This window comes from Chiroxiphia lanceolata, chromosome 1 (assembly GCF_009829145.1).
Source record: "Chiroxiphia lanceolata isolate bChiLan1 chromosome 1, bChiLan1.pri, whole genome shotgun sequence".
In the NCBI taxonomy this organism is placed as follows: Eukaryota; Metazoa; Chordata; class Aves; order Passeriformes; family Pipridae; genus Chiroxiphia; species Chiroxiphia lanceolata.
The window spans coordinates 33,364,800-33,377,696 of NC_045637.1; the positions used below are offsets into that span (position 1 = coordinate 33,364,800).

General features: G+C 36.5%; 1 protein-coding gene across 1 annotated transcript in view; it reads right to left on the reverse strand.

Moving 5' to 3' along the window:
* Positions 1 to 6,293: 6,293 nt before the first annotated feature.
* KCNB2 (potassium voltage-gated channel subfamily B member 2) overlaps positions 6,294 to 12,897 on the reverse strand; it is a 191,020-nt gene continuing 184,416 nt past the window's right edge. Inside the window, 1 exon segment of the mRNA XM_032709126.1 lies at positions 6,294 to 12,821. Coding sequence (XP_032565017.1) covers positions 10,659 to 12,821 — 2,163 coding nt within the window. The 3' untranslated portion in view covers positions 6,294 to 10,658.

Genomic DNA, 12,897 nt, shown 5'->3' on the forward strand with positions numbered 1-12,897 from the left:
ATTCCTTCCAGTGCTGTATGCTTGATATGTCTTTACTTTCTGAAAACAAAATGTACTTTATAGTTATAGTAGCTCGACATTATTAAATGCTTTTTAAGATACAATTTAATGCATTCGAAGGCACATTGTTGATTAACAAATATTTCTGTCTCTCTGGTCTTGTGGCTGGAGGAAAACACACATTCGACTTCCTCTTAGCTCACCTGTAGCTACTAGTCCCAGATAAAATCCCCATTAAGCCAAAGGGTTTGTAGTTTTCAGCCAAGTCAGCCAACAGACAGGTAAGCCCTTGAAGGAAGGTCATTAATTGAGACATTGATGTGTGCCCTATGGGTTTTCAGTGACAATATCTAAGTTCCCACTTTTTGTTCTAGTGCAGAACAAAAAATATAAGTCAAAACTTCTGTGTTTCTTGCAAGATGCAGTTATGATTTTTATTAGTGTTTTCATCATATACTGATGAAATGAAAATGACTTTACATTTTGCAGTTGTGGTATCACTTCAGTGTATGACTGAGGAGAAAATAGTGTTGAAATATTGAAAAGTGCTTGCTTATTTACATGAATCTTTTTTGAGATAGAAGAATGGCCATGGGTTTCTGGAGACAAAAAGTGGTCTGAACCAATTTTACTCAACTTTTGATATAGTTTCTTTTCTACACTCAATGAAAATTTGCATTCAGACTCAGCAGAGACATGATTTAAGCCTATACAGTAAATTAAGATTTAATATTATATCCTGAGTATTGAGGTTATTTCCTTCCCTAATATTTGTATCTAGAGATTTTTTTTCTCTGAATAGATTAGGGAAGAATACTTTTATGCTAATCTACTGCCATCTCAGTACTTTGCCAGTATGACCTCTATTGACCTGCTCTGTTCCTGGTCTGCCAAGAATATTTCTTTCTTTAGGACCTAATCCCAACCACTTATCACATTTGTGGGTTACCATAAAACAGTTTGCTTGCTTTCTAGCTGTACTTGTGTTCAGCCATAGGTCAGATTGCACCAATAAAATAGTAGAGATTTTCTGTACTTTATTTCCTTGCTAGCACTGAGTCAGTTCTTTTCTTAGGCCACTTTGGAGCTGGGATGAGATGGTGGAGTGCTAGACGTTTGTTTGAAATGTGCTCCTCAAGAAAGAAAATAGGGAGAGGAGAAGATGGGAAAAGATGATACAGCTCAGGGCATGACTGGAGAGATTTTGAACTTGGAACTACAGTGGTGTATCTTGGTCCCTTGACTGACCAGACTCAGTGTTTTTTAGAAAATGCTACCACTTTTTTTCTCCTATGTGACCTTTCTGTGCAGTCACAATCTGGAGGGTCAGGGGACGTATACAAGGCCAACATTTGCTGCAGGATAGAACCCTATGGCAACTGGAATATGGATGTAGAACTGCAGTTTTGCAAGTACTTTTGGGTACCATGATTTGATATGTGGGCTGCAGGCTGCTTGGTTATTGAATAATATATAAACCCCCAAATATTTTCCTTTGAATGCAATTATTCAGATCAATGCCAAGAAGAAGAGACAGGGAGAAGCAATAGGAAGGATGTGGGTTTTGTTTTTAAGGAAAGAGGAGTTTGGGAATGTGTTTGAGGTAGAATAGGAAGATGGAACAAATTTAGATTTATGTTCAGTGCTGCACATTCATAGAGGGAAACCTTAGATTAAAAGCTGAAATGGGAGAAGTTCTGCCGTGCAATGAATAGTGTATTAAGAGATGTATAGCACAGTGAGGTTGTGAAACTAAAGTGTGTCTCAGTGCTCTCGCATAGAAACTATTATCAGCATGGCCACCAAAGGGATGAGTTTGGACTTCCAGTTTTATTTCATTGTAACGCTCTCTGGATGTAGAAACTTAAAAAATAGCTTTCTAATTTGAAGGTGAGAAAATCATATTCCTTATTTTCTGAATAGTAGAGTGGCTCTATTATAGGTGGATTTGATGCAAAACTTACCCTGTAAAAAAAAAAATCAGTTATTTCCCTGATTCAAAGGAGTAAAATAACCACCACTACAACTTAAATTTTCTCTTACAGATTTTGGCCTATTTCAAAATTGGTCCACTTTAGGCAAGGTGATTGGGTCTAAGCTAGGTTGTTCCTTATTTGTTTATCCACTATGTCTGAATGTTAGGCTGAGGTACCTAGGTTTGACTGGCCAAAAAAACACTACTAAATATTTCCATGCTTCTGCTTTCCATCCTGTTTAGTCGCCCTTGTAAAGTCACTTGAGGTGTTGTATCTATGACAGTGCAAGTAATAATTAGCAATAATTCTGAACAGAGAGGAAAAAAAGGCTTAGAAGCATTGCATTTAATTGAAAAAAAAATGGATTCTGACTTTATTTGCATAGCCAAGTGATTTATTTCTGTACATACTGTCTGCCAGAGATCCTTTCATAATGTTAAGTAATGAAATCTGAAGACATTATGGGTTATTCTTTTGGTATATATGCAATGTTCAATGTAAAGTGGTTTCATGACGAGAACTGAAATGAGACACAGATGATTCATTTACACATTTATTTACTATCCTGCTTGTTCTATCAGACTGAAATGGAGAACAATGCATTTATTTTACAGACAATTGACATAAATTAAACAGATATTTTGATGTTGAACAATTGTACAGACTACAACATGCATATTAATATGTAGATTGGTGCAGAAATATTTAGCTGATCAGCAAAATCTATTATGACAAAAATAATAATCACATTTCCTTTCTTATGAAGTTAAAATGCAGCTGATATGGAGACATTGATACGAATATCACTAAATGTGAGAAGTTATTAGTCTAGTGAAATCAAATGGTTAGTTGAAAAAATAAAGCTATTGCCAAAGTTTTATCTACAGAAAGAAACTAAATCAAAATGTTTCTAACAAATACAATAATAATGAAAAAAAGCATGTTTGATGCAATTACCATTGCAAAATGCCCTATTATTCCCCTGCCCCACCCCCAAATACAAACAACGCATGAAGCAAAAGCAGCATTTTCTCCCACAAAATGTCTGGGGCATTTTGTAAAGGCAGATGAATGAGATTAGACAAGACTTATCACATATGTTTTTATCTCCTAGTGACAGTACTTTTAAAGAAAGATATGTTAATAACATAGCAATTTATGATGAAATGTTGCTAAATCTGTAAAACTGAACAATAGTGAAGACACTACTACGTCCCAAGAGAACTTGAAAAAATACTGTTGTGCTTTTTTTGTTTGCAGCATTCAGAGCATTCACAGAGGAATACAAAGTAAAGTTCATTAAATTCAATAAAACTAATAATAATCATGCTACTGTATCTATGAAACTAACACAGTAATAATGTATAAACATGAATTAGTACACATTTTTAGTTGATATTTACAGTGATCTTAAAGCAATAGGCTATGTATTCAATGCTCAGCTTCTTTGTACACTAATCCCTCCATGTTTCATCTTATCAGCATGGCTCCTTTGACTTTTGAAAGAGTTATATAGGTAAAACTCTTCAGTACTCTAAAAATTTAGAGGTATAAATCCAGAACTCTGCATCCTGGCAGAAGTACCCATGATTGTCCCCAAAAGTGTTTTTTTTTTTTCCCCCCCCCACTTTATAACATGTTACACACTGTTCCTTTTGCCTAATGCTATCATATATTGCTCCATCCTTCAGTTTTATACAGGCAGAATTCCCATTGGCATTCTGCTTAAGGACTTCAAGAACAGGCATAAGTGTTTTGTATTCTGAACCTCCACTGAGAGATGCTATCTGAGCAAAACTTAGAGCAAAAATATCACTAAAACTTATGTCCTTCACCTTGAAATCATTAAAAAAGGTAAGAAAAGGAATAGGCTTTTTGTTTCATGCATTACTTTTTACAAGGTATGTCCTAGACATCAGAGCAACTCAGCACACAATCAAAACCCTACTAGTTCCTCAATTTAAATAAATTTAAACTGTGATTCAAATGGAAAGATATCTAGACATGGTAGATAGGCACAAAATACTCAAGCTGGGCTTCTGATCCTCCATCACTGTGTGGCCATTTGCTTTTATTCATACCATATAAAGTAAGAGTTACTGTTAAGTGAAATAGGGCTACTTGCAGTCAGTTTAATCATTCCACTGATTCTGGAGTAAGTCAGTCTAGTGTTGACTGTACTGTCTTCATCAAATATAACACCAGCTTTAGACTACTGATTGTAGAACTATGCAGTACGTATGAGTTTGGTCCAAACTACAAACCTCAACTATCCAAAGGTTACCAAGAATTTATTGTTTGAATGATTTCACCAGTGCTAAGCTGGAGAACACACCAGCGACAATTTCATCTTTGGCTATACATTGCTCTTTTTATGCAATACTACTGATGACAATAACAAAATCTGCTTGAATAAGGGATTTAGCCAAGACTACTGGGACTGGAGATAATAACCATGGGTGAGATAGTCTATGTCTACATTAGCAAGTAGTACAATACTTTGTTGAGGAAAAGAGTTTGTGCTGACAATCTATACTACATGTACTGGGATACAATTTTGGACTAGCTCTCATCTACAACCAGGGCCTGAATGCTTCATCCTGGTTGTAGCACAGCAGATGCCCTCATGGAAGAAGTTTTCTGGTTCAGCTTCATCTAAAAGTAATCCAGTTTGCATGGTCCAGGATTGCTCTGTGATGTGAACCAAAGCATGAAAAGCAGGGATAGCTGAGAGATTCATGTCAGGAGAGCTCTCTTGATTTCCACTAAGATGCCAGTGTAAACATAGCCATAGAATTCCAGGTTTAGAAGTGTACATCACTCCTGCTGACGCTGAATATGTATTTAAATACTTATTTGAGTTAAAAAATTACCCTAATGAAATTAATTACACAGACTGCTCTTAGATTCAGGGTTTACATTAATCACAGGACTACAGTCAATGCCTAAGGTAATGACAGGTCCCCATTCTGTTGATAGGTTTAATTAGGAAAATCTTATCTTCTTTTGGATTAAATGTTAGCTAATACCATGTTCTTTAGCTACTTTTAAGTAAAAAGAGCACTAATATTTTTCTCCTACTTCCTTGTTCCACAATGGCATTCATCTGGATCTGTGTTAGGTGTCATAAAAGAAAATTCAATAGTAATCAAAAATAATGTAGGACTATAAGGTATCACTGCTGTTTTGGAAGAAATCTCCATTGTACTAAAGGGTAATACTTCCTAAATATCATAACACAACATTTTCAAAAAATACTGCTTAAACCTGCCACAAAATAAATACAAAGACAAGTACATTACCTCACCTGCAGATGTTCTGTGGTGTATGATCACTGAACAAGAAAACATCACATGATGCAAACAGTTTTGTCTCTCATTTTTGCCTGCCAGTCACCTAACCTTTCTTTGGTAAGGAAACTGATAGAGGACCTGCAAAGGATTTGGCTCCCAGAACACCTGATCTGTTTTAGAAAGCATTTCAGCTGGGGCTTAAACTGAGTACCGCTAAGTAGTAAAAACAGATTGGACAAGAGACAAATGTTCACACTTAGACCAATGACTCAATAGCATTTACCAGTCAAGTGCTTTTATGAAAGTTCTTGCAAGAACACTGAAACATCTTGCATGGAGCATGGGGACACTGTGGGGGACACTGGAGGATTCAGAGCACTTTAAAACTAGAAAATGTGAAGCTGTGAGATGGTATGGCTAGAAAAATAACAGGAAGAAGTGACAATCAGTTCTTGTTCCTTGGTTCAAATGCAACAGAGTTCATCTGGCTATTTGCACCAGACTACCAAAACACTTTCCTGACAAGACACACACATCATCTTCTTGAGTGTGTTGCCTTCTGAGTGCTCCCAAGAAGAAGAGAAGATTGGTATTTGGATGGCAATGGGAAGAGATCCAAAGATCAACAAAGATAGCAATACATAGTAACTTCTTTTTCAGGAAAGTCTGAAAAATGATTACACATTGGATGTTCATGTGGTAGGCGAGTGGGTAATAGCATCACTGAAAACCTCAGTAGAGACCTGTTGGTTCTAGGATAAAAATGAAGATGGAGTTGGACTGGAATTAAATCTTTTGCTACTGACATTCTTCCTTGCTAAGTGTGAACAAGAAGTATTGTATATATGATTTATTATATCTCTTTTTTTACATAGTTTACTAAAATATGCCTTGTTTACTTACAGTTTTTGGCCCTTCTTCACCCTTTGCTGTGTTTGTATTTCTTGCTCAATCTGTGCTGGCTACTTTGAAAAAAAAAAGACATATTGCATTTTTTTGCTTTTAAAATACTTTTTACATGATCAAAATATTAAGATTTATTTTCTATCCAACTGATTCAAAAGCTATTTGAATGAAAAAGCCAGTCAGGTAAGCCCTGGATATTTTTACTAGTCTGAATGTATTTGCAATAGGGCTTCAAAAAGACAACTGGTTTTGTACTGGACTGTGGTTTAGAGATGAGGTTGAAGGAGTTAATTAAATAATTTGAAGGTAAACCTTGAAGGAAACAGAAGCTCAGTCAACATGTAGGGGAAGAGGTCTGCTTTTAAAAGAATTTGTTTTCCAAGGAATACAAATATGTTGCCAGGTGTTACCTGTTAGGAAATGACTCCAGAATCCAATTGTCAATTTGATTTATGAATGTTATAGGTAAAAATACAACTGTCTATACAGACTTTGGGTTATGTAATAGTGTGCTAAAAAGCTCTTCAAGTCAGTTGCTCTAGTATTAGATCAGATATCACCTCTCTAAAATGAATAATGTTTGAATTTTGAGACCAATTGTGAAGTGAGGACACAGTGCATTAGATTGCTGCATTAGCACAGAGGCTCCTATGTTCTATACAATGTAGCATTAAAAGGCCTTTTGTGTTTTCATTTAAAAAAGTGTATTTCATATAAATTCTGTAGTGCAAAAACTTCCTACACCATGTTACATTCTTTACATTACACTGTATGCTTCCCCTGTAAACAGTTTTCCTGTAGGAACTTCCTTTGCAGTTTGTGCGATATATTACTGCCCCCATCCCACCCAGAATTGAATTAATGTGACTATTACTCAAAAACTCTTCTAATTACTCTGTGAACATTTTTTAAATATGTGCATTTGGTTTCATCATTGAAAAGGAATTAAAACTTTGATTCAGGATTCTGTAGTTCATAAAAAATATAAAAATAGATTAATTGCAAAACTATCTCCCTGAACATTCTTTATTTTCCAGTGACACGAGGAATCAGACCCCTTTCAGGTGTACAGGGGAGTCACTTCTTCCTAAGACTCCTTAAGTTGTTTTGAAATCACAGCTGAAATTGGAGACTGACTCCAGAACTCAAACACATTCTCCCCTTACTGTGGTGAATGGGTAATATGTCTGAAATTTCTTGAAAGTTTTAGAAAACCAGAAAAATATACTTGCGTAATTTTGCATAATTTGCTGCATATCAATTAATGATGAATGAAATGTTCCTGGATTGCACTTCTTACACCTGCTGTACTGGATTGAAATCTAAGTCCAGTCCTGCAACTGCTCAAGTAGATGTTTTAATCAGGAGTTATGCACGAGCTAGGTATCCAGAAATGGGATCCTGTACATGCAGTCAAGACTGGAAAAACTATATGTCTAAAACTGTGCTTCTGGAAATAGTATTCAGCATAGTCAAAAGTATATAATGAAATTATACCAAAAGTACTTCCAAAGCTCAATCATTTTGCTTCTAAGATTTAAAAAAAAAAAAATCATCTGTTGATAAAGGGAATTGCATTTCTTTTGCTTCAAAATAAATGTGCTTCTCTGAAAACATTTAAAATACAGCGGCCAATAAGGGCCTGGTCTTTCATCTGATTTGTATAGTTAAAGCTCCTGTTGATTTTCATCAAGAGGGAGAGAGTTTTGCCATCCTCATTTATATTTCAGTCGGTCCCTTTTTCCACCAGACTCCCATTGGTTTGAGGGGAAATTCATCTGCACAAGGATTGAGGCCTTAATTTTACCACTTTCGAATTTTAAGTGATTTTAATAGGGCAGAATAAACTTTGCATAAAGTTCAGCTCAGAAGAGCTTAAGGAATCAAATCTGTTCCTGTAATATGATCCCTATGGCTGGACTCCTCCCTTTCCATCAAGTGGCACAGGTCCAAGGGGGCTTTTCCAAAGTGTAAGGGTCACGTGGGAGAAGAAGGACACAAACCTCAATCTTGCCAGAACACCATCATTGTCTTGAAAGAGAATTTTCTGTGGATCCAGAGTATGGAACCAGGTCCCATTTGGTCTTAATTTGGACTTCAATAGTTCACTAGGATGTAAAGGCAGATTGAACAGGCCCATGTGATTTCATAAAACTGCACATAGAAAATACAAACCAACACTTCAGGCATATAAAAATTGACTGGCATTTGGTTTCGGTCACCGAAAATATCCAGGAACTAAAAAATAAATATAGAAGATTAATGACTATAAAATATCAAGAGCTAAATTTTGGGACAGCGAGACACAACATGATTGAAAAATGTTATGCAGAATGCCATATAAATACACAAAACTGAATGCAGCAACAAGTTGCAATGAACTGCAACTAAAGAAAAAAAATTATTTTGAGAATTAATGACCAGATATTGTTTGAAAAAAACCCATTATATTCCCAGTTATTGACTGAAGAGACACTTCAATATTATCTTGTTACAGACATTAGAAAACTTACAGAAATATAGAAAATTTTTTTTTTTTTTAACCAAATGATAGTGCTGTGCTCATTGTTAGGCCCAGTCACCAGGATCCTTATTTTAGGGCTCTTCAAACTTGCCTCTTTTCCATGGGACTGTCTTGAGTGAGGTCTGTGACATCAGTCCAGCCATTTCAATCAAAGGGCAATGTTGCAAGAAAAATAATTGCTCCTTTACATTAAATGCCTTAGGTGCCTGGTTGCTACTTATTTAAGTGACAAAAAATGACAGATGAGTAAAAATTAACCTAGATCCACTATGGTAAGTAGAGGCCTGATGTTCCAAATCATGCATTGGTTGGTCTAAAGTGCTTTTAAGGCTTCCTAAGAAAAAAAAAGGGGAATATTTTGCAGGATGGGCCTGTGTAACTGCATATGTTTGCTTATCATTAGAATTCATGAATTGAATAAGCTTTTTATTATTTTGGGAATTAAAGCAATCGATAAGTTTTTTTTATATTATAGGATAGGAAGCTAAGGATGCTGGATAAAATAAAAAATAGCTTTTTTTCAGATTGCGGTTAGATGGGTACTTTGTAATGAAGGCTTTGGTTCAGCATCTTTCTTTTAAAAAGCTGGAGAAGTCAGAGAAACCAAAGATGCTTTGGTAGTTGTCAATGGAATGATTGACATTTCCCTTTATTTAAGTATAGCAGAAAGCCTATACTCCGATTTGGAACAACAATGGAAGGATGGGTTGAGGCAAAGTTGGTGAGTCAAGTGATATCTTCTGTCAGTTCAAATCACTGAACTCAAAACCACAGACAAGCTTTGGGGTATGGAAGACCTGAAGACTTGAAGCCTGTTTTTCTTCAGCTATATGATTCATGACAACAAAAGGTACGACTTCCCCCTACAAAACTTGTCTCATGTCCTTACACCACAATGGCTTCAACAACATTGCCATTACTGAAGTATGAGCACTGTACGTAAAACAAAAGGAAAGAGAGCTCAAAGACCATGTAGAAGCAAAAAGTGTTAAATCAAATGAAAAAAAAGTGAATGTGGAAAATATTTTTTAATACCAAATTATATTCTAAGAGATTGAAACCTTTTGTCTATATCTGTATAGCCATTTGGCACTATTTATTGCCACAGAAATAACTATGGTGTGTAAATTTTAAAACGGAACTTTTTCTTCAGTTATGAAATGTTGGTAGTTTTCTATAAAAATATCCAATGCTTTGAGTTCTGGTCATTAAATCTTTGCTTTTCCTCAGGATCATTAATTAAACTGACAAATGCAATAACTGAAGTTATGCAAATAAAAAAACTATCATGATTTACAGCACAGATAAACTAAAATACTGTAGTCATTAATTAACAGATATACTCATGAGCTTTTTAACAGAAAGCAAGATACGTGAGATGCTTTAAGTAGAAGTTGCAATTTTGCAACATAAGTCTGTACAAAACCTCCAGGCAGCACGCTGTGAAGGAAGTACCTGTGTCCCAGGAAATGCTTTTTCCATAAATCCTTTTTAACAGTAGCTGTACCCCCAACCCCCAACTATTTACAAATATATGCATTTTGCAAGCTCAAAGCACCTTGTTTCACATCTTTATGAATGCATGCATTGACATTTCATCCTTTCATGTGCAAATTCTAAAGTTCATTATAATCAAGAAAAAAAAAATTAAGAGTTCAAAACCTGTCTACGATCATAAGTGAAAGGATAAAAAATGTCAGATGTTGCAGAACACTGGCTCCTAACAGAGCTCTCTTTATTTTATTCACCATTCTTGAGTAATTTTTTCCGGTTTTTTTCAGTTTGTTACAAAAAGCAGTCTTTTTTTTTTTTAAATTAAACAGTATTTAAACTAAACAACTCTTCATGCCATGCAAAAATAACATTTTATGCACTTTTGTTGAGGCTTTCCATGTTTTAGTTCATAGGCATTACTAACAGTGTTTTAAGAAAAGGTATTTTTATTGCTTCTGCAACTAGTCACATGCTAGTTTCACGTGTGGGACAATAACCAGTTTCTCCTGGACTTGAATGAATTTCTGGGGCAAATAAATGGTTTTCCATTTTGTGACCTTCTTGATTACTGTCTGGCTTTACCTCACCCACAGCATGGTAAATGTCTTGAGTACAGTTGTGGCTCATGCTTTTGGGTGAAGAGCTGAACTGTGGCTCCTCTGTTAAATTGTTGCCATCACTGCGTTTGTCCCCACAGCAATTTGTCTTGATATCCTGTTGTTTTTCATGTTTCATACCATGTAACTCCATAAACTCTTCTTCTTCTCCTGTGTCTATTTCAGTGAAGCTCCTTCTCTCTTTTGAAGGGAAAGTGAAAATCTTTTGCTTGGGAAAGAGTGGGGATGATCTTTTAACAGGTCCCTGACAAAGTGCAGATGCATCAGCACCAAGTACAGGTCGTTCACCTTGTGGGGAATTTTCTTCTAGGAGAATGGTGCTGATGTGCTGGGGGGTGGCCTGTGTGAAGTCTGCTCCTGCTATCACTGGCAGTGGCCTTGCGGTGCTCGGTGGAGTTTGTGGAGCACCACCTCTATTGTCTTTAAAATTAACTTTAAGGGATCTAGATTTTAATGGGTTGCTACCTTTCAGGGAACTTTTGGGGCTTTCCATGGAAGTGTCAAAATGCAAATGACCATGTAAAACAGTTTGGGACCCACTGCCATCACTGATAACAGCTCTGTTGATTGGATTATAGTCAAAGGTGACATCAGTTGGAGAAAATCCTCTGTCTTTTGCAAATGGTATAAACTGAGAACTCCTCGCTCTTTGGTTTTCTTCCAGGTTAACAGTATCAGTTGGAAATCTCATTTGCAAGTGAGAGCCAGGAAACAGAGAGAGGGGAGACCTCTCTGTTTCTGTGAAGTCAGTTGCACAACTAGCAAAACTGTCGATACTGGATGTGCTTCTCATGTCCGTTACGATGTCCGTAGGTCCAGTTGGTAACGGATCTCTCTGACCTGAAACTTCTTCCATTTCTATTTCCTCTTCATACATGGGTGGCTTTGCAGACTGGTCTTGGTAACCAGCATTAAGGTTAGGCTGAGACTGAGTTTTAGTAATTTCATTATACAACATCTCCAGTTTTTGGGCACTGAGGTGCTGAGGGCTGGAGGATGCTGCAGCATTGTTTAATTGCTCATGAGAGTCTTGTTGACTAATTTCTTGGTACTTGTTCTCATACGACTTGTTTGAGCTTGTTTCAGACATTGTCCTTCTGGCCCATTTCCACCGGCTTGGGGAGAGGTGGTTGTCATCAGATGTCTCCTTTGGACTGACTGCTTCTCCAAGCTTACCTGAATCTACTGCTACATCTATCATTTCCATACTGCGAGCAAAGGCATCTTTAAGATTCATGGAGACAATACTGCCATTTCTTTTAGCTCGCTCAAGTGCTTCTCTCCTCTTAATTGCCTTCTCCTGTCTTTTCTGCTCCTTATAAAACTCTGAGAAATTGTTCACAATAATTGGTATGGGCAGGGCTATGACCAGCACTCCAGCGATACAGCAAAGTCCTCCAACTATTTTACCTAATAAGGTCTTAGGATAAATGTCACCATATCCTACAGTAGTCATAGTGATTGTTGCCCACCAGAATGATGCAGGGATACTTGTAAATTTTGTAGCATCCTCATCCTTTTCAGCAAAGAATACAAGACTCGAAAATATCATTATTCCCATGGCTAAAAATAATATCAACAAGCCTAATTCATTGTAACTCCGCCTGAGTGTAAAACCTAAAGACTGAAGGCCTGTTGAATGTCTGGCAAGCTTAAGAATCCTTAGGATCCTCATAATACGAAATATCTGAACCACACGTCTGACGTTTTGGAACTGCAGGACACTTTTATTGGACTCCGTGAGGAAAATGGTGACATAATATGGCAAGATAGCCAGTAAGTCAATGACATTTAATGGGCCTTTGAAGAACTTCCACTTATTTGGTGAGGACAGAAAACGCAAAAGGTACTCCATGGTAAACCAAGCAATACACACAGCTTCAACGTGCGCTAGCTGAGGGTTGTCATTTGGCTGCCCAAATTCATCTATTTCTTGCAGCTCTGGCAATGTGTTAAGAGACAAAGCAATAGTGGACAGTACGATGAACAGAATGGATACAATGGCCAAAATCTGTAAAACAAAATAAACAATATTTTGGTTAGACTGATAGAAATGTACTTGTCAGGGCTTGCTTAAATCCTTTTAA